General features: G+C 46.7%; 1 protein-coding gene across 6 annotated transcripts in view; it reads left to right on the forward strand.

Annotated features, from left to right (window-relative positions):
• The first annotated feature begins 241 nt into the window (after positions 1-241).
• Positions 242-25,396, forward strand: part of RAB3IL1 (RAB3A interacting protein like 1) — a 32,006-nt gene continuing 6,851 nt past the window's right edge. The window contains exons 1-8 of one of the 6 annotated variants that reach the window (XM_035123320.2): positions 252-664; positions 14,555-14,804; positions 16,404-16,499; positions 17,370-17,447; positions 20,518-20,736; positions 23,674-23,802; positions 23,927-24,039; positions 25,304-25,327. In XM_035123320.2, the coding sequence (XP_034979211.1) occupies positions 654-664; positions 14,555-14,804; positions 16,404-16,499; positions 17,370-17,447; positions 20,518-20,736; positions 23,674-23,802; positions 23,927-24,039; positions 25,304-25,327 (920 nt within the window). In that variant the 5' untranslated portion in view covers positions 252-653. The other 5 variants (XR_009557900.1, XM_035123351.2, XM_035123331.2 and 2 more) reach the window with 5 other exon arrangements.

Consider the following 25,396-nt stretch of genomic DNA (forward strand, 5'->3'; position numbering starts at 1 on the left):
GCCGCGCGGCTAGCGTTATGCGATCCACGTCTTCTCCCTCCGTTACTCTGGTCCTGCATCGAGGGTGAGACGCTTGAAGAGCGGAGGCGGCGGGGGGCGCATCTTGGCGAGAATGCCTGAATCCGGGAAGAAAGCCCAAGCTGGCAGGGTTGGCGTGAAAGGAAGGAATTGGGGGCGTGTAGAGAGTCACGCCGGTCCCGTCACTCGAATGCAACGCAAAGGACGCCCACGTTCAGGGAGGGGCAGCCCCAGCTCGGGCGCCGCGCAGAACCCGACTGAATGGATTGGGGTTGTTGGGGGGCGGTCACGTGACTCGCCGGCGAGCTGAATGTGCACGTGCATCTTGGCGCTGTGGAAGTGGGGGGGGGGCGAGGAGGAGAGCCTCCTGAGAGGTCACGTGACCCCTCCCGCCTGCTGACTCCCCCCCTCCGCCCCGCGCTGCAGAGACGCGCCGGCGAGCAGCTGCTTGGAAGGGCTTCGCCGCCACTGCAGCAGCGGAGCTGGAAGGGAAGGAGCGCAGGCAGAGGCGGATCGATCGCCGTCTCCCCGAGACTTCCATGGCTGCGCCCGCCTCCCCTTCCTCCCCCTCCTCCTCCTCGTGAGCCTCTTTCTCTCTCTCCGTTCCACGTCCTTGGAAGCGCAGCGGAGGCAGCATGTGGAGAGGGTAGGTAGGGAGCCCTCCTGCGGGGAACCGTTTCCAACCGGGATGCGGAGGGAGGGAGAGGCGGCACTTTCCTTGGCCTTTTGTCCTCGGTTTGTTTCCTCTGCACCTCGGGGAGGGAATGCGCCGCTTGCTTTTGCAGCCCGGTCCTGCTGCTCCTGGGAAGGGAAGGAACTGCGCGTCGGCGCGACGCAGCGGGAGAAAGTGGCGGGATCTGGGAGAGAGACAGAGAGACACAGAGAGACGGGGTCCCGAGCGTTGGCGCCGCCGCCTGAGGGAAGACGCGTCTGTCTGGGCGGGCGGCGAGGTGACTCCCTGCACCTTCCGGGTGTCGTCGAGGGTCTGCGCGGCCTCCCTCCCGCTCGCCTTCCCCCGTTGCCGGTCGCAAACTTTCTCCGGGACGCTCGGGATGCCGCTGCCCGAAACGAGGCAATTCCGTCGGTTGAGGGTTGCCGTCTAGTTCCCGCAACATCGGAGAGCAAGGGCGTACCCACCATGCGGCAAGTTAGGGCAGCTGCCCTACTCTAGAAGCAGGGCTGGTGGGCAGAGGCGGAGCACAGCCCGGCGGAGCACGAGTTCGCCATTCCCGCCGCACCGCGCCGCACCCTCCCTCCAGCTCCCTGGCGCGCCCTCAGGCAAGGCCAAGCGCGGCGGGGAACCAGGGAGCGCGGCGCGGTGGGCGGGAACGCCGAACTCGCGCTACGCTGGGCTGGGCTCCGCCTCCGCCCACCAGCCCTGCTGCTAGGGAGGGGCACAGCCCGGCGGAGCGCGAGTTCGCCGTTCCCGCCCGCCGCGCTGCGCCCTCCCTCCAGCTCCCCGTCGCGCCCTCTGGCAAGGCCAAGCGCGGCGGGGAACCAGAGAGCGCGGCGCGGCGGGCAGGAACGCTGAACTCGCGCTCCGCTGGGCTGGGCTCCGCCTCCGCCCACCAGCCCTGCTGCTAGGGAGGGGCACAGCCCGGCGGAGCGCGAGTTCGCTGTTCCCGCCCACTTTGTGGCCCCTCCCCTTCCGTGCCTTGGCCCCTCCCCTTGCCCCCCCCTAGTTTTGATCCTGGGTACGCCCATGTCGGAGAGCGTTAATAACCCTGTCTCCAGAAGTTTTAGCATCCAAACTCCGTTGTAAAAGCCCAGCCTCCTTCAGCTTCCCGCCAACCCTGCAAGGTAGGCTACTGTCACCCCCATTTTACAGACAGAGGCTCCCGTTTACTTTGCATGCAATGCGGTCCCACAGCTAGTTTGGGAAGTGGTGTAGGAAGGACATAAGCCGCAAATCATTTCCGTTCCTAACACTACATGCCCCACCCCATAAAAAAAACCCAATCTGGCTTCAAACCTAATTGAGAAACACAAACGACCTCACCGCATTTTAAGCAGGTAGCTTCTCCGAGGGACCTGTACTTGGAATACCGGTAACTTCATGTGTTTCCACTAGGGGCAGATATACAGGACAGAGGATGGGTTTAAGATGCAGGGCAGCACAGTTAGCTAGAGTGTTAGGAAGATGTTTCTTATGAGCCCCCAGTTTGATGAAATTCCTAGTTAGATGTGCTACCTATTTTCCCTTGAGGGCTTTTGCGTGTGTAGACCCTTTAACCATCCCCAAATAAATTCAGACAAGACGCAGATTTTTGGTTTGGTTTTTGGCAGAATTTAGGCCACAACTTTATTGATTACAGTCAAGTGAGTGGTTGCATAGGCTCTGGTTCGACTAGCTACCTGCAGCCCTACAGGCAAGCGCTGACCCAGGACACACCGTAGGTCAGCCTTGGGTGAACACTCGGCAAAGTGGAAGGCGGTGTCCAACCAGTCCACCAGCCAGATGCCCCCATGGACTCTGGCTCAGGGCACAACCCCTGTCAGGGTTGACCAACCAAAGAGTCCCAGGATTCCTTTAACAGAATACCCATCACACAGGGATAGCCAGACTGTTCTGCCTCCCCTATCACATGAACCAGAGCCTATCTGCAACCTTACAAGTTGTGACGATTTGCTACGCGGCAGGCGAAACCCAAATGGCACCAGCCAATCAGCTAAGTGGGGGAAATTCCTACCGTGCCCCTGTCCCAACAACAGGTGTCACACAACGGCATAGCAAGGTCATGCGTGCAAGCCCTAAATATAGGGAGAGGTGGGCGGATGTTCTGATGCACTGGCCCAAAAGAGGAAGCTCAGGGACGTGCATGGGCTTAAATAGAGGTCCCTCGATGTACTTTGGCTGGCATCCCATTGGTCTGATTGCACCCAGCATTGAGGGACCTCCAATAGGGTGTGGTGGCCATCCAAACGTTCCCATCCACAACACAGGGTTTGGTTGCCAGGTCACACAGCAACACATGCCCTATTGTTAGGGAGGACCCGATTTCCACTCATTTAAGTATTAAAACCAATCCACACTGTGAATAGAAAGCCTAAATTGGCTGGGATATACACTGGATTCCTCTTCTGTGTTTTCTCACAAGTTCACTAAGTTGGAAAGTGGAACAACTGCAGCATCTGAGAGGGTCAAAGTCACTTTTTAAGTGTCAGTGTGTAGCAATAGTCTCAGTCCCCAGGATTTTATTGGAATTCTTAGGGGCTCTGTTCAGGAGCTGTTTGGTACTCTCTTGGTGTTTGGCTTGAGAGAAGGACCATGAGTTTTACAGTACTGTACACAGTAAGCTGTTTGCTCCTGGGAAGAAACACCTTTGGCACTCTCATGCCCTCATGCCCAGGATTGCAAAGGGAGGGTTAAAGTAAGTGATTTTGCTTCCAGGAAGGAAATGGAAAATTCTGAATATCCAGTTCTTCATCTTTGGATGCCAGTGGCTTGCCTGATCGCTGCTGATGAATAGGATAGGGGACAGTGACCTCAGGTTTGCTGCAGAAATATTAGCCACAGAGAAGGGAATTGCATCCCCCACCCCCATGCTGAAAAGTTTTCTGGTTGGCTAAATGAGGCACATCAAAACCCTGCAGTGACCTTGGTTTAATTGTTGACATGTTGTCAAAGTCTCTAGGACATCAAAGATGCTGCCTGAAAGATGCTGACAGCCAGATACTGTGGGCTCTTGTGGCAAGGCTTATTTGAGGAATTCTGTGCAAGGGGATCTAGTCTGAAGCAGTGGCTGTTAAGAAGCATGGTAATTTCAAACTTTGGGGTACATTTGTTGCAAAGTGTGCACATTTTACCTGTGCCTGGAAAAAACCATTATGCGGGTTTACATCAAAATTTGTCTAGGCATTCATCCATTCATTCTTGCACCACAGTGCTAGCTTTAGTTAAGGATGCCAAAGGAGGGTGGAGAAACTCTGGCCTGTGCCTTTCCTTCTTGCAACCTCCCCTGCACAAAAATTATGCTTAAAAAGCAGGTTCCATAGATGTCAATGGGAGCTGACTTTTAAGCCTATTTGCTGCAGGGGGTGAGTTTTGCTGTGAGGAGGGAAGAGTTAACCTTTTGTTCCTGCTTGTTGTGATTTCCTTCCCACCCACCCCTCCATTTCCCCCCACCCCTGCTGCACAGCAATTAGGCTAGAAAAAAAACAGCTTTGCACTGGTGCAGAAGATTCCTACTTTTGTTCTAAGATTTAGAATAAAATGGGGGTGGTGGTGTATATAACATCTGTGCAAGGCAGGCTCTTGATCTGTAAAAGCAGAAGTTTGAGGAATAACATGATTTCCTAATTAAAGTACAGCAGTGAGCCCCAAAAAACAAACCTGTCAGCATTGTTCCCGTACTATTACCGTGTTTCTCATATTATAAGACACGTCTTATATTTATTTTTTCCTCAAAAAAACACACTATGGCTTATTTTCAAGGGATGTCTTATTTTTTTCCTCCTCCTCCTGCCATGGCCGGCATTGCTGCTGCTCCTATCACTATGTCTTATTTTCGGGGTATGGCTTATATTCCTTGAATGCTTAAAAATCCTGCTATGGCTTATTTTATGGGGATGCCTTAAAATATGAGAAACAGGGTAGTTGGTGCTACTGTAATACAATCCTGTATTCAGAAGGCCGCAGTGAAACTGTCAATTTGTATAGCAAACCTTATGATGCTGTATAGTTTTCCCGCTAATAACTACCTACCTCTCCACATTAGTAAAAGAAGGCAATACATTGTACAATGAAACATAAGATGGCATCTATTCTGGAGTGCAAGGATTAGTAGAATGGCAAAGAGCAGGCAAAGAACAGAGCATATTCCTAGCAGATTTGGGTGTGGGGTGGGGATGATGAGAATCATTGGGACATTCTCTGATGTGTGTGCAGAATTGTGCTGAAAGTGTCCCACAGGCTTTTCATACAGGAAACAGCCCTGTCTGATCAGTTCTGCAGGAAACCGCCAGGGCCTCCTGTTAAAACTGCAGATCTTGCGCGTTTACACCCACCCTCTTCATTTTGGCAGAATCTGACTTAATACTTCCCATTGTGAAGACACTTGATGATATGCATTGGGCTCGTGATCTAGATTTGCAGGATGAAGTTTAGGGTTGCTACCTGAAGGGCTCCCAAACAGAGACTGCATTTGTGAAACAATTAAGAGAACAAAGTTATTACCGGTACTTGTGTCAGAACATTGACAGCACTTCTGTCCTTTTAAACAATGTAGCAGATGTAATACACTTGGGGAGAATTGTCTTCAAACGGAATATGTACTGGGACAGTTCATTGAGATAAGCAGAAGGGGGCAATTCTAACCCAGTCTAACAGTAGCCACCGCACAGTGTGTGTGGATCTGTGTCCTCGTCTTGATGTCCATAGCTTCCAATTGGTCAGCCAATTCAAACAATGTGTGATAAATGAGCGGGGCAGAAATAGGAGTAAAATGACAAGCTGTCATCCATGGGCATTTATCCGGAGATATGACACATGTTGCATGGTGGGTTTGCAGCTGAGAGGCAGCACAGCAGGATGGAAGAGAGGTAATAATAATAAAAATGATAATAATAATAATAATAATAATAATAATAATAATAATAATAATTTATTTGTATCCTGCCCTCCGGCCGAGGCCGGGCTCAGAGCAGCTAATATCATAAAAACAACACAAAAGATGGGGATGGGCTTGAAGGAAGATGGGGGAATCATCAGAAAGGGAAGAGAAGAAGCGAAAACTTGTTCCTGAAAGAATGAGAACTGAAATTATTGCTGGGGCTGCTCCTTTTTTATATAAAGAGCCATTTACTCCCATGTGCAGTGGTGAGCTAAGAAAGCTGCTCATAAAGTTTGCATTGGGTTCTCATACATATGTTACAGCAGGCACCCCCAAACTGCAGCCCTCCAGATGTTTTGGCCTACAACTCCCATGATCCCTAGCTAACAGGACCAGTGGTCGGGGAAGATGGGAGTTGTAGTCCAAAACATCTGGAGGGCCAAAGTCTGGGGATGCCTGTGTTACAGGATAAAATCATCTTCGGCTTGCCACCTTAACCTGAATGAGAGTCCACAACTTTGGGTTTTATGAGCACCAGAGGAAAATCTGTCTTTAGAAGAAGCTTGCAGTGAGGGAAGTGCTTTCTTTCTCCCCATCCTCCTTTCGTGAGTTTGTTAGAAAGTGTTCCTTCCAAAATAAAAACTCATCATTTGCACATTTTGTGAAGCAGCGCCTGAATTCTATTTGAGAGAGCAGACATGTTGCTGCCAACAACTCTTGGAGAGGGACAGGAGGAGGAGGAGAGAGCAGCCGCTTTCTATCATTTAAAAGCAACTTTTAAGTATTCCCAGAGAGCTGGCAGTGGACTTCATGTGGGGTGAGAAGAAAGGCTTTTGATATGCAGTACCCCTTTCCTAGATTTGCTGTAGGAAATGATTTGGACCTTAGCTATTTTGTTCAGCTGGCAGTTTCCTCCGCTGGAAAACTGTTGCTGACTGAAGCCCTTTCAAACTAGGCTAGCCCAATTATGTTGTGCTTCCCCTTGCTTCTTTTTGTGAATAATGTTTTTGTACTTTTGTTTCTGTAAAGGGTGTATGTCAAACGTGAATCAAGTTTAAAAGTGCTTTGTTGCCCAGTTGGCAAAATGACCCTTTAAAATAGCCCCTGGGTTCACAATAAAATGACGTATGGAAGGAAAGCAGTAGTCATTCTTGGCAGTTTGAGCCTAGAATTAGGAATCTACTCCATAGAGCAGGGGGTGAGGAACTTCTGGGCTGTGGATAGACTCTGATCTCCCATCAGCCCCAGCCAGTGTGGATAATTGTCAGGGGATGGTGGGAATTGTAGTCCAGCAAGAAGATCAAACCTATCCATTCTGAAGGAAATCAGCCCTGAGTGCTCACTGGAAGGACAGATCATGAAGCTGAGGCTCCAATACTTTGGCCACCTCATGAGAAGAGAAGACTCCCTGGAAAAGACCCTGATGTTGGGAAAGATGGAGGGCACAAGGAGAAGGGGATGACAGAGGACGAGATGGTTGGACAGTGTTCTCGAAGCTACCAACAAGAGTCTGACCAAACTACGAGAGGCAGTGGAAGACAGGAGTGCCTGGCGTGCTCTGGTCTGTGGGGTCATGAAGAGTCGGACATGACTAAATGACTAAACAACAAAACATTAGGTGAGCCATGGGCTCCCTACCCATGGAGTAGGGAATTGCTGCCACATGAAACACAAGGCTGAAACATAGGCGTACCCAACCTACAGCACTGGTAGGAGAAACAGAAATAAGGCAGAATGGCCTATAGGGCATTTAAACTTGAACCTGGGATTCCTAGGCATATCATCCAACCTTACTGTGGACTAGCTGCATGATTTTGGCCGTGCTTTATTGCAAACTCTGTTGTTCCATCCAAAAACTGGAATAATGATTACCTCAGGGGTGTTTCCAAACGGGATAATGCTTTTCTTAATTTTAGCATTGGGTTTGCTGACTGACCAAACTTAGTTGGTCTCTTAGGTGCTACTGGAAGGAATGTTTTTATTTGGTATCTGAGAGCCATGCTTTTCTGCTGGTTCTTCTCTAGTTGTCCAGAGGGCAGGACAAGGGTGTACCAGAATCATGTGGCATCATCCAAAGTGGGGACTATTGTAGGAAGAAACCATTGCAATGCTTCTTTGCTGCCTTTCCCATCACTTCTGTTTCTGTTTGCCTTTAATGCAGCAGCATTAGACTTTGGATGGGGAAACCTGCCTGGATGAAGTCAATATTGCAGGGTTTTTAGAAAGAAGGATAATTAGGTGCCTGACCTGATTTAACAGCATTGCCTCCTTCCATCTCAGCCCCCACAACTCAGCATGCTCCATTCAGGAGAATCCTCAGAAGGGCTGGCAGAGGAAGGAGCACAAAAACAACATTTTGCTGAGCACTCTGCTTCTTCTGGGACTTCTTTGGAATCCAAGTCATCAAATTTATTGAAAGATGTTTTAAAGTTTTTATTGTTCTATCTCTTGCTGTTTGCTGCCCTGGGCTCCTTTGGGGGGAAGTGTGGGATGAAAATGAATTAATTAATAACCCCATAAGGGAAGTTTGGGGGGCAACAGTTGGCAAGCTACCTTTGCTCCTTTGTCTTTGGCACCATCAAGGCTTGTTTCCACAATTTGGCCGAGATTATTTCCCATTGGAATAATCTCGGTTCTTTTAGTTTTCAATAAAAAATTGTGTGTTGCATCTATATTTTGAAAATATCCCAGTTGTTGATCAGGGTTAAACCTAGCATGGGGGTAAGACTGGCCTAGTTTTCACTAAACTGGTAAACCAGAGTTTAGTCTATACCACTTCAGATTACAGTTAGGTAATTGCACGATCAAGTGCTCCTTCATACAAAAAAGTCCCCAGAATATAGAAAACTATACGGTTTTCTGAATGCAAGCAATTTGAACCCCCACCTGCAGGTTGGTTCAGGATGGTTCAGAGCAGGTTTATTTGTTCACGAAGAGTTAGATATTTGCATCCTAATTCTGCTGTATAAACAGTGCCTCATTGGTAGTTTCTAGATGACTTGTTTGTTGAGCATCTGCCCTGATTAATTTGCAGAGTTTTCAGGGAGGTTAGATGAACTTAGCTATTTATTAAACATCGATTCTGATTTGTTTGCCGGGAGGTTAGATGACATTGTGTCAAACAGGTGTTATACCACACTTTCCAGTGCATTTCACAGTCAATAAGCTTATTGCAAAAAGCCCAGATTTTTAAGGAAATGGTTTTGTTGTGCAAGAGCACCAAATGCACTTTTAAGTGTGCAACCTATATTTGCTGGTATGTGATTGAATCCCACCCAAAGATAGTGACTGTCTCAATGTGCCCTATGAATATTCCCCTTGTGCCTGATCCAAAGTATACTTTCCAAATATGCGGTTTCTCTCTGCGTCAGCATTCATCCTTCACTGTTTCTAACAGACTTGCACTTTTTTTACCACTTTCCCCACATACTTCCCCTTTTTTAACCTGATGTTTTCAGCAGTTCCTAGTTTATTTGATTTGCAGAGTGAGAGAGAGAAAAGAAGAGAAGGAATGGACTTGTCACTGCTCAGTTATTATCCCCACTCCCTCATTTTTAGCTCTGCTTTGCAGATGCACGCAATGTGCATGAGATGAGACACAGGTTGAAGCAGGGAACAAAGTCTCTTAGGATTGGGGGAGGAAACAGAGAGACCTTACCTGCCTTTTGAAAGCTGCAGTTTGAAAGTGCTAATTTTTGTAATAATGAAGATCTGCAATTCTGCTTCATAATTTATCAACTTGGCTGTAAATAAGAGAGATGGGCTAGGCTAGCTGCTCAAGACTTCTGCCTTCTTCACGCAGACCAAGGTTTCCCATTTCTGCAAAGGAAATGGGGCCGGCATTTATGAATTGTGACTTTCCTCATAAGCTTAAGGAATTGAATGAGTTATCTTTATCCTAAACTTTCATTCTTAAAACTTTCATTATTTTGTTTTCTTGTAGATTCCTATTCATCACTTGTTCCCAATGTAGATCTTGGTCCTGGTGTAGATCTTCACTCACCCCTTCTTTCCTGGCAGGGCTCCTTTGCAGATATTCTGTTCCAAACTCTAGTTACAAATCCTGGTTATCTTGGGTTAAAATTTGTGCCAATGTACCCTTTAAGAGCCTTTAAGGTGGAGAGAGGGATTTGCTTCAGGAAACAGAGGCAGCACTGGATCTTTTACAGAGGGAGCTCCTGGTCTTTTAACCACAATTGATTGGCACTGTTAAGAGTGTGCCAAGATATTGATATGTGGGGCTAATATCCATCTGTGTTCCTTGTATCTTTTTCTTTTTGTAATGGCTCATAAGTGTTGAGCCTAAATTTCTGGATGCCTTCCATCGCTTCTCCTAGTCATGCTGCTTGGCTGCCCAGTGTGCTATTTTACTTGGAATCAAAATTGGAATTGTAAGGAGAAGAGCTGCTGGATTAAAGATCATATTCCTTTTTTGCAGAACTGGTTCCCTGTTGATTGTTCTTTCTGTTAATCTTAAAATACAATTGCCATTGCTCAGCCTCTCTCTTTGGTGCATCTCAGCTCACCCAGATCCATCTCTTGTCTTCTAAGGTGCCTGTTTCTTTACTTCTTTCTAAAAAAGCAACACCTGCTTTAATATGTCAGAGTTGATGCGCCAGCACCTGTTAAAAATGTAGGTTGCATGAAACTGAACTGGCAAATTTAGAGGAGATTTCTCTGATCTGGGTATGAGATACTTTGAGATCACGTAGCTGATTATATCGATTGCACGTCCTTTCCCCCTCCAGACCTCTTTTTCAGGGTCTGATCTAACAAGATACTGTATTGACTATAATTCAACAAAAGCACAGCCTGCATTTTCTTATCATTGGCTTTTGAATTATTTCTATCCCATTGTTAACCCACATGGCTCTCTGAATAGCAGCCATGACCATGATAGTCTATTCTACTCTCCAAACTCTTCCCTGGAGAGGTTTCTTCCTAGTTGCAAGGCTTTGCAATAAGTGTATTGCTCTTAATTATTTATGCTTTGGGTATTCCTTTTTTAAAAGAAACCTTCAAATGACTTTGCAAAATCTCTGGTGTTTGCCTCTGTAGTCATCCTGTGAAATATACTATTAATATTTCCATTTTGTTTGGTGGAAATTTGAAGCAGAGAGAGAGGTTTGCTATCCAGGGCCAAGGTAGAATTTCATTTCAGGCCTCTCTGGCCAAATCCAACATTCCACCCCTGTAGCCATCTTGCTGTCTCTGGGCTCAAATTTTGGCTTCTTCCACATATGCACAAAAGATATTTCTTGCTACGTGAGATTCACACACACACACACACACACACACTGAGATTAGCACCTCTGTTTGCAAGCTGATAGCAGCAAGAGTTCTTCTAAGACTGAACTCCCATGCAGGATGCAAGTACTGTTGCAGGAAGGGACACTTTATTCTGGGTGAATATGCACATTTACTTGGGTGCCTTTATCTAGTCCTTGCAAACCTGGCAAGGGCCATGTCTTCATTATCTGCTTCTGCAACCCCCTCTCCTATACAGCACATATATTCTGTTTTGTTTTGTTTTTAAACTAGCATCCAACTCCTAGACTTTACCAAGCTATTTGTGTCTCCTCCCCACCTGCCATTTCTACCTACTTACGGTGATTTTTGTTTCTGTGTGTCTTGTTTTTTTCTCCTTCAACTCGTCCCCCCCCAAAGCCCAAGGGCATACCTTCTAAATTTAGTGTGACATCTTTCTCACAATCAGCAGATGGGGTGACAAATGTTTGCGTGAACTGTACCACTTCAAATTACAATTGGGAGTTCGTAGGACTGAATACTCCTCCACATATATTCCCCGTAGTAATAAGAGCTCCCCCTTTCATTGTGAAGTGGTTAAAGCTCAGGCACAGATTTCTTATCCCATCTGCTGTCGTAAGGATTAGTTCCAAAGGACTGAGAATTCCTTTCAGAGAACTGACTATATACCAACAATTCAGAAGTATCTACCTTCAGTATCTACCTTCCACAGACTGCCTCTGGCCTTTGTGTGCCATCCCATTGAGATAACCAGGAGTGCCCTACCCACTGGAGAAAATGGGGGCATTTCTCCCAGGAAGGGATGGGGAATTTGTAGCCCTCCAGATAACATTGGACAGCAACTCCCATCATTTCTGACCATTGGCCATGCTGGCTGGGGCTGATGAGAGCTGGAATCTAGTCTTTTCCTAACAAAAACAATATTAGAAAGCTATCTTTTATTCCCTAGAAAGGAGGAGTAGATGCAACATGTTGGATGGACCTTCTAAGATTTTTCGTAAACTTTTGGCACTTGTTTAGAACTGCAAACTCTTCAGAATTTGGATGATTTCCAGCTTTAAAGAGAGTATTGGAAACTCTTAGGGAAACACCCTTCCTGTCTTGTATGTGTGTTTGTGTGCTCTGGTTCCCTCCCTTTCTCTCCCCCACTCCCCACCATATGCACACCCACTTTTATAGAACATCAGAATCTTCCTTACATCAAGCCATAACATTGGTCCCTCTTGCTCAGTCTACCCAGGCTGGCAGCAGCGTTCCAGGGTTTCAGGCAGAGATTATTCCTAGCCCTGTCTGCATATGCCAATGATTGATCCTGGGATCTTCTGAAACGTATTTGTGTACTCTGCCATTGCAACCCTGACCTTTCATTGGAAGTTCTCTTCACTATTCTGAATTGGGCAGCAGAGCGGGAAGGAAGCAGTGTTCTGTGATGTTGTAAGGCTCGAAAGCTTGTTAACAGACACTAGCTCGCCAGTAGTTCATAGGGTGAGGAAATAACGCAGCATTCTGACCTAGAGGCCCCTCTGTGGCCAGGTGTGCAGGCATTTGGAGTATGCAGACTCTGCAGAACAACATCTGGAAACCCGAATGGAATTTGGCTTCTGAATAGTTTTTGCAGATGTTTACCTTTTCAATGCAATGAGCGGGACTTCCTCCCCTAGAGCTGTCGTGGTGCTCGTTTTTATTCTTGCCACTGTAGTATGGTAACTACAAAATCTAATGTGTGAATTGCTGCTGTGGCGATAACCTTGGACAAGGGATAGATGGCGGTGGAACCTACCGGTATTTGTTTCTATCGGAAGTAGAAAGGAGATTTATACACTTAATATAGGAAGCTAGGTTATACCAGATGGTACTTATTTGCCCGTTGAGCATCTTTTAAAACGACATACTTTGTACCTTTCAAAACAAGTGTAAAAATACAATTCAATTGGAGTTCAAAGCAACAATGCATTCATCGGGGACTCCCCTAGAACTGATGAGAAAAACATCACCCTCCCTCTGCACTTAGCTGCAATCAATGAGAAATTGACTTCGATGAAAATAATAAGCATATTACAAACCTACACCAAAAAGGTACAAAATCAAGAGCTGGTAAAATTAGGGAAAATGGCAATTAGGGAAAATTGTCAAAAAATAAAATAAAAAAATTCTCAATCAAATATAAGTCAGTATAGAGTAGATAGGCAAAGCCAAAGGTTCACACCTTCCAAATTCTAGCATAATGGGATGCTGGATTTTGATTGTTTTCTCTTGTATCAACGTAAGCCAATACCAAGTTGGAATCAATTTGTTGGATTTTGAGGTACCCCAAAGTGCTGTCAACTTAGGTGTCAACTTCTTAAAAGTTAAGTGTCACCTTGTGAAACTGGTAGCCCCACATTGCACCCAGTAAGTCTTTCCTGCGTTTTGCCGGGGTTCTTTGTTGTTGACACTTGACAGCAGCATCTCTCCAGAGTATAAGGCAGGTGTCTTTCCTCTTGTCGGCTAACCTGATCCATTTATTTGGAGGTAGCAGGGATTGAACCTGCATGAAGAAGTGGTGCTCTAGTACAAAGCTATGGTCCCTCCTCCAGGGCTGGTAGCGGGTGTGTGCGTAGACCTCCTTATGCACAGTAGGAGCACATTCATGAAATGCTAGGTTAGTGGCTACTGGCAAACATAAGCATTACAATATTTTCTTTTGCAAGAGCCTTTTTTGAAAAAGAAAGAAAGAAAGAACCATGTGCGACAAATGGAAGACAAGAGCATTTCCATATCTCTGAAAACTGTCTGCATGAAGCACACTCCCTCTATGTGTATGTGCATCTATGTGTGTGCATGGAGGAAGGCAAGAGCAAATGCTCCTAGCCCGCTTTATAGCAGAGAAAAAAATGCAAGAAGTGTGTCTGTGAATGCAAGAAGTGTGTCTGCAAAAAACTCAGGGACGCAAGAGGGTGCTCATCATTTGACCTACACCACTTTCCATTTCTAGTTGACCTTCTGCCCTGTCTTGTGCCTGCATAGTCACTTGCAATCTGCTTTTTTCAACAACACAATAATAGCTTCCTAACTCTCCCCCGATTTTGGGTTGTGTGCATGTGTCAGATTTTGTTGTGAGTGAGGAAATCCGTACAAGTTCAGTTCAACTTTGATGCAACATTTAGATTTGTTGGGCAGAGGTTTTGCACTCTTCTTCTTCTTTTTGCAGGGAGGGGTAGTGCTCTGTCCAGGCTTAATATCAGCCTGCTTTGTGTCCTAGATAAGATGACAAGAGGCACCTTCCTTGAGGAACATCAGTAAAATGGACTCCCCTTCTGATGAGAGCACCATTTCCACTTGGCACAAGACACTGGTAGAAAAGGGACACTTTAGGACAGGCATCCCCAAACTTCAGCCCTCCAGATGTTCTGGACTACAATTCCTATCATCCCTGACCACTGGTCCTGTTAGCTAGGGATCATGGGAGTTGTAGGCCAAAACATCTGGAGGGCCGTAGTTTGGGGATGCCTGCCTTAGGAGAAAAAGGAATCTTTCCCTTGGATCCTGACCTGCTTAGTAACTGTTTTGTCAACTCTGAGCACACCTCTCTCTCTCTCTCTCTCTCTCTCTCTCTCTTGGCAGGAAACACTCCTGTGTTTCCCATTTCCCAGTCTTTGTGTCTTGTGGTGGGGGAATGGGAGCATATCTTTCATGTGCTGAGAGCCCTTTTTAGCCCACCGGTCTCTTTCCAACAGCCAGGCCCAGTTTGAGGAGACCCGGCAGCATCTCCAAAAGCAGCCAGTGGTGGGACAATGGAAGCCCCTTGCACCAAGCAACAGGGGCCAGGAGCTGCAGCAGCCAGAGCCTTCTGCCAAGGACTCAGCAGGTGGGGATGAGAACCAGTCCGTGGCGCAACTCAACGTTTCCCGCTTACGCAGTTCCTCTGTGGAGATCCGCGAGAAGGGATCTGAATTCCTGAAAGAAGAGCTGCATAGAGCTCAGAAGGTAAGAGGTTTGGTCAAGATGGGAGAACAGGAAGGCCACATCCAAATGCCATGGTAAGCTCCAAACATATATTGGTGAGCACAAGCCACGGGCACAGGGCAGTGCCTTTTGCTGAGTCAGACTTTGGGTCCATGTAACTCAGTGTAGTTCACACTGACTGGCAGCAGCTCCTGGGGCTTCTGCCTTTCCCAGAGATGAAAGTGGTTGAACCAGGGACCTTTTTGGTGCAGAGCAGATGCTCTGCAATTGAGCTGTGGCCCATCCCCACATATCTGTGACTATGTGAAGCTTCTTCTGCATTGCTTACTAAGGGAAATCCTGGGTCTCTTATTAGCATGCAGTGGGAAGCTGCTCCAAGGAACAATTGACATTTTGGGTTGTATCCAATGGTGTCTGTGCATGAGTGGAATGGGTGAATGGAGTGTGCATGAGTGGAATGAATGCAGATGCAATGGGACTTCACCTTCACCTCTTCCCCACTGCAGCATGCAGGGAGTGTAGGGGGCTTGGGGTGGGGAGGTAATGAAGGAGAAATCTTGTTGAGTGAGTGGAACGCAGCTTGCACAGTGTTGGGTTCACTCCACAGTAAGGCTAACCTGCTTGCTTTCTGCATTGATTCTGTTCTGTCAAAAGCAGGCTCATGCTGCTTTGTGAATAAGACAGATGCTGAGTGGGCAAAACACCAGAATCCAATTGCAGAAAAAGAGCGCCTGCCTTTATCTCTCAGTCTCAATTAAAGATGCCACTGCATAATGTGTGGCTTGCATTATAAATGCATGTGTGCACCTTCAAGCATTATAGGAATACATTTTATATTTCTGATCATTCATGGTGGCCTGATACCTTGGACTTGTGCACATTGCTTATCCTTTTCCATGAACAGAATGCTGTTCTTCCAGTTACAATTGCACATTTTAATTAAAGAATTAATATGCAGGAACATTGCTTTAAAGGAGATTGTCTGTTGGGCAATGGACAGCTTGTATGTCCTTAGGTTGCAGAGCAGGCAGACCACAGCACTGGTGTTTTTTTCATAACAAAACATCCAAACAGGTGTTGAGGGTGTGATACACCTCCCTAAGGCATAGCTGCCAAGTTTTCGCTTTTCTCGCGAGGAAGCCTATTCAGCATAAGGGAAAATCCCTGTAAAAAAGGGATAACTTGGCAGCTATGCCCTAAGGAGATACAAGATGTGCTGGCCTAAGGGAGTCATAGATTCCAACCTAAATCCCCTTTCCCTTTCCATGTAGGTCAGAGGTAAGAGTTAATGCTGACAGTTAAGTATCTTTGTTCAATCTTTTGTGACATATATGGAAGCCCAAGGTAGGAAAACATTCTGTTTTGCTGTTTTTCATGATAGTGCCTTAGAAACCCTCAATCGATGAGGAGTGGTGCCTGTGGAATAGGTCTTAGCTTCACCAACATCAGAAGGACTTTTCTTAGCATGCCCATGAAGAGGCTTTTGGCTAGCCACTGTTGGAAAGCCACTGTTCATGAAGTGCAACTTGGTGTCTGTCAACTCCTTATATCTGTGACTGTGGCCAAGGAGCCTTTGCCCCAGGTGTGCCATTTTGCTAACTTGCATGTTCTGCTCTGCAGGAGTTGAAATTGAAGGATGAAGAATGCGAGAGACTTTCAAAAGTCAGAGAGCAGCTGGAGCAGGAACTGGAGGAGTTAACCGCAAGCTTGTTTGAGGTACCGTCTCATGCCTAGCCTGAATTGAATCCCAGAGCCTCCAAGATGGTGCTGTTCACCTTTAGGAACCACTTTCAAGGCCTTCCTTATGTAATCGGAACATGCATGTGTATGTATGTGTATGTATGAGTGCACATATTTAAACCCTTATCACCTTCACATCCTCTTCTCAGGCACTTTTGAGCAGTCACAGTGCGTGGGATGGGGTGCTGCCCTCTCAGTTGGGGCTGTGCTTCTGTTTGCCAAGATCTGGAGCAGGCAGGGTAGCGGCAAAGGTGGGAGAAACACTTGGTTGTCGGGACAGGACGGGATGGTTGTCTGTGCTTGGGCCTGCTGCCAGCCTAGTGCTTCCTCTGCCCTCACTGCTGCCCTGCTCCCTTGGCAAACAGAAGCACTGCCAGAAGGGTGGCACAGTAGCACTACCCCATCAAACATGCTACAGCTGCTTTTGAGAAACAAGTTTACACAAAGCAGTAGAATTATCAGGCGTGGCTACATGTGTGCCCGCTCACAGAAAACTAGCATGTCAACGAGAAGCTTGTAACCTAGATGTCTTCCTGCATCACAGTTGTCTCTGTCCAGGGCACTTAATATGCAGGAACATTAAAAGGCTATTCTTTCTTGTCCCCCACCCCATTCAGCCACCACCAGAAGTGAAGAACCACATCTCATTGTTTTCGTGATCATGTGCCTCAGCTCTGACAGGAACTTCCTTTTTTTTTTTAATTAAAAAAAGGAAGGTTCTATGTAATTTTCTGTAGTACCTCCCCAGGCCTAGGGAGAAACTTATATATTACAGTGTCATTTGGCAAATGTGGCTGCTTTGTATACAGGTGTGTTTCCCCTTGTTTCTTGTTCTCTCTGCTATAGGAAGCCCATAAGATGGTGCGGGAGGCAAACACCAAACAAGCAGCATCCGAGAAGCAGCTGAGGGAAGCCCGAGGGAAGGTGAGCCCTGCTCTGCCGCAGAGAGCCATGTCCCCCTTACATATACTCAAGTCATGGGAGGAAGGGCAACCATGCCTGCTGGCTCCCCCCCCCACCAGAAGTCCACATAATGTCCAGTGAATGAAACCTTCATGCATTGGCTCTTCATGAGACTGGGTTTCCTGATTTCATGGGGAACTTAACATGCATCTAAGTGGGTGAGTGCTAGCTCCCCTTTTCAGATTTTGCACTGAATGTGCAGAAGTTGGCAGCCAGCAGAATGTGGGGGCAGTTTGAAAGAAGGGCTTATACGCAGCAAGGAGCAGGTAAAGGTGACTTTCTCATTGGTCCAAGTCACGTTTCATGAAAAGAGAAGCAAGGCAAGTTTGGGACCCACTGCTCTAGACCTTTTGGAGTTTGGAAAAGACATACAGCAGGATGGGAAACCTCAGGCCCAGGCGGCAATCCCAGCTCCCTAAGTCTGTCTTCCCTGTCTAGGCCTCAAACCTTCTGCAGCTCACACCCGTTCAGCCCAAGCCTCTCCTCTCCCTGGCCCTGTTCCTCACGCTCCGCTTGTGCTTTTGCCTGGCTGGATCATGTCCTTGAGCTGTGGTAACCCCTCTTAACTTGCCTGTAAAGGAGAGATTTTGGGGGGAGGGTGTTTGTATGTGTGGAAACCTCTGCATTCTTGGCTGGAATATGGCCTACTGTTGTTCCACACTCTCTTGCCTCTGACCCTGCTCACCTCTGAAGTTTGGCCTGCTTGAAAGCTTCCCAGAGAGGAATGCCTGAAAAATGGGTTTCCCACCCTGATACACAATGTCTTAACTTGGGTCCTCCACCATGAGAAAATTTCTTCAGATGACTCTGAACCTCCTCTGTTTTTGGCCCAGGATTCTGTGCCTGCTTTATCCAAAGGCTTCTGGTATTACTTGGCAGTGGCTGCTCATGTTGTGACTGTTTTGGATGAATGCTCAATTCAGTCACAGTTTTGGGGAACAAGGATGCGAGGCATTTAATAAATATGCAAGCAAGATCAAGGACAGAAGTACATCTCTGTGCCTCAATTCCAGCCAGGACACAGGGAACGCTTGTGAGGCTAAGAGCAGATATAGCCAAATGTTCTGTTGTTAGCTGAAAGGGCAAGAGATTTGCAGAGCGCACTGGGTGGAGAGGACAGATAATTAATGCCTAGAGCAGTGCAGTTCCACTCCAGCAAGCTTGCAAGGTCCCTGTCTCAAATTTCGCCTGCCCATATAACTGCTCCCAGCGAAAAGCAAGGGAATGTAGTGGTAGGTGGCCCCACCTAACCAGTCCGTCTGCCAGGGAGGCCATTGAAGGTTAGTTGTTCCTAGCTAATGCGGTGGTCCCTGTAATCCCTTTCTTGATAAACTTGGTAGAACCAGCTTCTCTAGAACTACTTGAATGTCCAAAACTCTTAAGACAATGCCTGAGGGTTTCTGAAAAGGATCTGTAGCCAGCAGTCCAGAATTGTAGTAATAAAAAAAATCTCATTACCATATGGCTGCAGTGCCACCTGTTGACAGGTCCTAGGCAAAGCAAATGCTTTCTGTCTCTTCACACAAGCTGGATTCTTGAGTGTATTTATTTATTAGATGCCCGAGAAGTGCTGAGTTTCAAGTCCAAATATTTTGACATTTTAACCTTCCCATTTTAGAAGTGTGGGGTGGGGGTGGGGCGGGATAGGAAACTGTGGCTAGGACTGTACCAGCTCACATATGTTCAACACAGAAGTGACTAGGTTTTTTGAAAGTGCACTCCTAACAGACAGCCCAGGCTGGTGAGGGGCAGGTGAAAAATACCCACAGCACAGCTTCCCCATAGCTGCCAAGTTATCCCTTTTTTTAAGGGATTTTCCCTTATGCTGAATAGGCTTTCTCGCGAGAAAAGGGAAAACTTGGCAGCTATGCAGCTTCCCAGATATAAGTGTGTGGGGACCATGTTAGCATACTGTGCAAATAAAAATTCCGAATCAGTGAGAGCTGAATTTGGCAACCTGTATCCATAATAAAATGAACTTATACTAGTAGGAGAACACTTCAGTCTCCCTGGACATTCTATACAAGATCTCAAAGTAGCTGTCTTATTACAAAAGAATTTCAGAAATAGACTGGAAAGAGAAGTTGCTGAACTGCAATTTATCACCAAACTTAGAACCACAGAGAAACCTGGTCTAAATAAAGACATTGGATTATCATCTCATTATACATGATAAAGCTTATCTTTAGCCATCTCACCCATTGCTTTTCCTATGGGACCAATTTGCAGTTGTAAACAGTCATAAATTCTTCCTGTAAGACCAAATGCAGTCATAAACAGACCGTGTTTCTCACCACCCTTTTGAGTGGTGCCCCTCCCCACCCTCTCACTATATGTGGGGGTCTGGTGACTTCTGTTTCAGTGTATCTGAAGAAGTGTGCATGCGCACGAAAGCTCATACCAATGAGAAACTTAGTTGGTCTCTAAGGTGCTACTGGAAGGAATTCTTTTATTTTGTTTAAAATACACTTAGTTTTGCATATTTCATTATTCCTCTGTTAAGTTGTAGTGTTCCTCCTCATAGATCTGCATCAGGCACCTTCACTGTGCAGCTTTCAGAAAATGCAGAAAATTTACCTCTTTATCCTTGCCCTGATGGAACAATCACATTAGTATGACATGAGGGTGAATAACTTTGTGCGACCCATGCCTCCTGACCTCTGGATATCTGACCCACCTCTGGCTTCTGAGATTTTGCAAGGCATTACTCATGCACTTTCAGTCTTACCTTTGTGCTCTTAAGCACTAGATTTTTTAAAAAATATTTTAGATAAATTTCTGCACCTGCATGGAACAAGGAGCACATGCAGCTTAAGCTGCACAGCTTGATGCTCTTGACTTCACCAGACTCCCTTTTCCTTTTTAGAGAACAGAACTGAGTGGGTTTGGGTGAGCCATTACATGTTCTGCAGGAAACAGGCAGGCAGGTCCCTGGATCACATTCAGAGCACCTGCTTCCTGCGTGGAACTAGGTCCTGCGATGAATGGGGAACATGGCACCGGTGATCCCTTTTTGTCTCCTGCCACCCAGATTGACATGCTGCAGGCGGAGGTGACTGCCTTGAAGACTCTGGTCATCACGTCAACGCCTTCTTCCCCCAACCGGGAGTTGCACCCCCAGCTCCAGAGCCCCTCCAAGGCAGTCTTCAGAAAAGGGCACGGGCGGAATAAGAGCACCAGCAGTGCAGGCGCTGCCACTGCCGCCAGCCAAGGCCTGCCTGTGGAGCCAGTCAGCAGTGAGTTCAAAGAGGTGGGTCAAGTTTATGGGTCAGCAGTCTCGCTTGAGGTTTTGGGAGAAGGGGCTACTTAGCATCCATCACATTGGGGTGTGTGCACATGAGTGGGGTATGGGGTAAGGTTAGGGTTCAGAAGGGAAAGGTCTTTTTTATCTTGAAACTTGCAGACCCTTCTACAGAAAGCAATTGAATAGCCTTAAACTGACCTCTCTTCATGGGTTGCATAAGCCTGGCCAGGTTATTTAGCTGTCCCAGGCCAGAGCCAACAATGCAAGCTGTAATTGCACTAGGAATGTGGTTGAGGGGGACCTTAAAAGCAGGTGTAGGCAAGGACCTGAAAAATTCATTGAGTTGCTTTGACCACCACCTTTATGCAGCTTCCTGGGGCTTTGTGCTTTCTTATGAACGGAGTCTTCCTCTTCCAAATCTTCTCTCCCTCTCACACCGTTTTGCTTTCTCTCCTTGTCTTTCTGTCTCTTCTTCCTTCCTGACCCTGCTACCTTGTCTGCCTATCTGTCTGACCCTCCCATTCCTCAAAGTCTGGGGTGCCCACCCTCCTCTCCCTCCTTCTCTGTATCGTCCCTGCGAAGGCTATCCACATCACCTATGAGCCAGGCTGGCAGTCCCTGGCATCAGACTCTTCCTTCTCCTCTTCTCTCTCATGGCAGGTAATCTCTCTCTCCGTTTGGGGTGGCAGCAGGGTGACCCGCTGGGGAGGAGGAGGAGGACGGGGCTCACACGCTTTTCTAGTCTCTCTGGCAAAGAGATTGTTTTGGCAGGCAAAGCCTTTTAAGCAAGCTTGAGGTGAAATCTCTTCTACAAAACCACTCAAGGGCACAAGAGCCTCGTTCTCCTTGACATCGGGAAGGCTTGGGTGCAGTAGCCTCTTACATCTCCCCACCCCTTTCCGTTCTTTCTTTAATTTGTTGTTGTTGTTTAGTCGTTTAGTCGTGTCCGACTCTTCGTGACCCCATGGACCATAGCACGCCAGGCACTCCTGTCTTGCACTGCCTCCCGCAGTTTGGTCAAACTCATGTTCGTAGCTTCGAGAACACTGTCCAACCATCTCGTCCTCTGTCGTCCCCTTCTCCTAGTGCCCTCCATCTTTCCCAACATCAGGGTCTTTTCCAAGGATTCTTCTCTTCTCATGAGGTGGCCAAAGTATTGTCTTTCTTTAATACTAACACCCATTTTTGTTCTGTTTTCTCTTTAATTGTTTCCCCCCTTCCCTCACCCCATATTGTGGCTCTGAAGTTGCCTCCTGGTATCAGGTGAGCAGTCTCTGTAACATAGCGCTTGTATGCTGTTGGTTGAGACCTTTCCCTGGGGGGGGCAGGAGAAACTTTATTCGTGGCTACATTCCACTTGTGCCTGTGTTGTAACTGGGAACAAACTCTTCTTAAATATTCAGCTTGGGAAGCAGCTAGATCGTTTAAAGATGCAATGGACACAGCATAGTACAGTTGCTTTTGCTCAGGGCATTTGTTCAGCCAGAACTCAGTTCTGGCACCTCTCTGGTGGGCGCCATTGTCATTATAAGGGAGGATTTCATGGTGAGTTCTGGCAACTCCTTCTCTAGAAAAATAGCACTGCTTTTGCTGATAGGCCTTGAATCTCAGGGTGCCCTAAACTCTGGTGTATGTCTTTTAGAGCAAGGCATGCTGGGAGTGGTTGGGGAATCAAGTCAGTGACTTTCTGGCTGAAGAGGGAGAATCTGGAGTCACTTCTGGATTTTAAAACAGTGTTAGAAAAAGCAGAAGTATTCTTGCCTTTGGATATTATTATTATTATTATTATTATTATTATTATTATTATTATTATTATTATAACACCCTATACCTGGGGGGTCTCAGAACGATTCACAGAATAAAATCAAGATATAAAACCAAAAATACCTAATAATAAAAAAAACAGCCCAATAGTGCTCCCCCTCCCACAAAAAAAAACACATTTTGAAAGGGCATAGGATGTAATATGTGACAGTTCCACAGTGTGGAAACCCAGGAGCTCAGAAACCAGAAAGTAATTGCGGAGAAAGAGGTGACCAGAATCTTCAAAGAATCGGGGCTTACCTGTCCCCTTGCAAATTTAAACTATGGGTGTCTTTTGTCTTGTGAGCCTGCTCCCTGGAGTATTTTTGCCTTTCTGCAGTGTCCCATAAAAGGCCTTCAATGCGGGGCTCCTTATGCTGCTTTCCCCTCCCAACATGCTTGTTTCTGGGTTCTGGAATTGGGCCCAAGATCAGCACGATAAAATTTGCCTGTTCCCCCGCCTGGACTTTGGGTGACCCTTGTTTGCTTGGATGGGAAGTGAGTTCTCTCCAGCAAAGCAAGGTGGCAGCTAAGCTCACAGCAGACTGGCACCACATAGGATGGCAGTGGAATAAACCCGCTTAGTGGCTGCTGTTCTTCTATCTCCCATTGGCACAGGGCTGGGGAACCTGTGGCCCTCCAGATGTCAATGGCCTCGAACTCCCTGGCCATTGGCCATGGTGACTGATGGGAGTCGGGAATCCAAAACATCTGGGTGGCAACAGTAAGCATTCATCCTGAAGAAGAAATTAACCTTCCACAGCTCCTGCGGTGGGTGGGTGCGCACATACTGGCTGGGCATTTTGCAGCTAAAGATAAATGCTCCCATTGCTTAAATTTATCTGGTATTAGGATGGATAGAAAGTATGCTGTCTCCTAATGCTGTTTCCCTTGGCATGGCCCTCTTTTTCTTCTTGTAGACATTGCTTCGTGTCTGGAGTCTTACAGATTCCAAGGCAATGAAGTCTGCTGTTTTGACCCACAGGCCACACTTACTCTGCTTGTTTGCCTCACAGGTTGCACACCAAATACTGCTTAGTCTGAGGTAGCCTCTTGGTTCTTGTACTCTAAACCCTGCTGACTCCTTTGTCTCTCCCCTCACCCCATTGCCTGCTCTTCTGTGTTTCTTTGTCGCCGTAGGTGGATTCCATCTTGTTTGCCGAATTCCAGGCTTGGAAAGAGTCTCCATCTTTAGATAAATCATCTTCTTTCCTCGAAAGGATTTACCAGGAAGATGTTGGCCCATGTCTGGACTTTACTAAGCATGAGGTGAGATTTCAAAAAGGTTTGGACAGAGGTTTTGAGAGAGCTGGCACGCCTGGGATTTGTTCCAGCAACTGCTCCCTCCTGGAACCTTGCCTTGATTTCCCTGCCTTTGTTTTATTTGTTGCAGCTCTCGGAGCTGATTCAGGCAGCTGTGGAGCAGAACACGCTCACCATTGAACCCGTGGCTACCCAGGCGCTGCCTGTGGTGAAGGTGTCGGCCATTGAATGCGGCGGACCAAAGTAAGGAAATATAGGCCGCCTCTGCTCCTTCCCCTCCCTCCTTACACAGATCCACATCTGGCCTCCTTCACTGCTCCAGGAGCAGTTGCCTAGCTGAGGGAAATGCTGGTTAGCTGTTCATGGAGTGCAGCTGGTTTATTCCTTCCTTTTATATCCCGCTTTTCAGCATGCACCATGTGACTCACAAGATAGGATGGAGAAATCAAAGCAGGGAAGGAATCAATGGCAGCAAAAGTGGGGAGGGGAATGAAACCTTGAACGGGCACAAAAATAAAGCTGCATTGGAATGAATTTGGCAATAAAATAGGTGAACCAGAAGGGAGTTATAAAGCGGGAGGGGAACCTCTGGCTCTGATGTTGGACTAGAAGCTCCCATTATTGCTATTGGCCATTCTGATTTGGACTGATGGGAGTTGGAGTTCAACAGCATCTGGAGTGCCACAGATTCCCCATAAAGGTTTGCAGATATTTTTATTTTTAGATTTTTTTTGTATTATTACTTATTATTTATCTAGGACACTGCTTTCATAGCCTCAGGTCATGAAGTCATTTATAAATATGTAAAACAATAATACCCAATACTAATGAAAAAGGTGCCACCACCAGGAAATCCCTGTGCTTAATAACTGCTGCCCCAGAAGGTTGTTGCGGGGGTGGGGTGGGGGACATTTTGGTACATTTGGAACAGTGGAGTTATAAATTCATCTATGCATGCAGGGATGCTTTTTGAGTGCAAAGAGCCTTCCGTGAAAGGAGGAATAACAAAGGAATACACCTCATAGAATAACGCTAGAATTATATATCAAGCTAAAAAGGCAGCGAGCCATAAAAACAAGAGAATACTGATCATTAAAAATTTGTTCAAATGAAAAGCTCTTTATTGCATACTTAAAAATCAGAAAGCAAGGGAGCCTGGTGAGTATCCACAGGGAGGCAGTCCAGTCTTTGTGCCATCACTGAAATCGTTCTGACTTATGCCCCCACTTGTCTAGTCTCAACAGGATGGAGAGCAGAGTCTCGCAAGCTGTTGGGCAGGTTAACCTCAAGGTTCTCCTGTTTCTGAGCAGCAGCTCATGTAGGTGAAGACATACCTTCCATAGTATCAGAAGCCAAGGGCATGGCTGAAATCACATGGATTTTCTCTCCCCTCTTTTTTAAAAAAGTATTTCTCCAGCACCAACCATGTTTTCTGGGGCATGCCAAACAGAACACCTTCTGTATTTTCATCCTGATTTGGGTTTCCTCCTCTTGTTTCTTCTCACAGTGGTTTCCGGTCCCAAATTGTAACGTAAGTTACTTATTTTAAGCCAACGATGAAAGGATGCCTTGCTCCACTAATACGTTACTAACTTTCCTA

This window comes from Zootoca vivipara, chromosome 1 (genome assembly GCF_963506605.1).
Source record: "Zootoca vivipara chromosome 1, rZooViv1.1, whole genome shotgun sequence".
In the NCBI taxonomy this organism is placed as follows: Eukaryota; Metazoa; Chordata; class Lepidosauria; order Squamata; family Lacertidae; genus Zootoca; species Zootoca vivipara.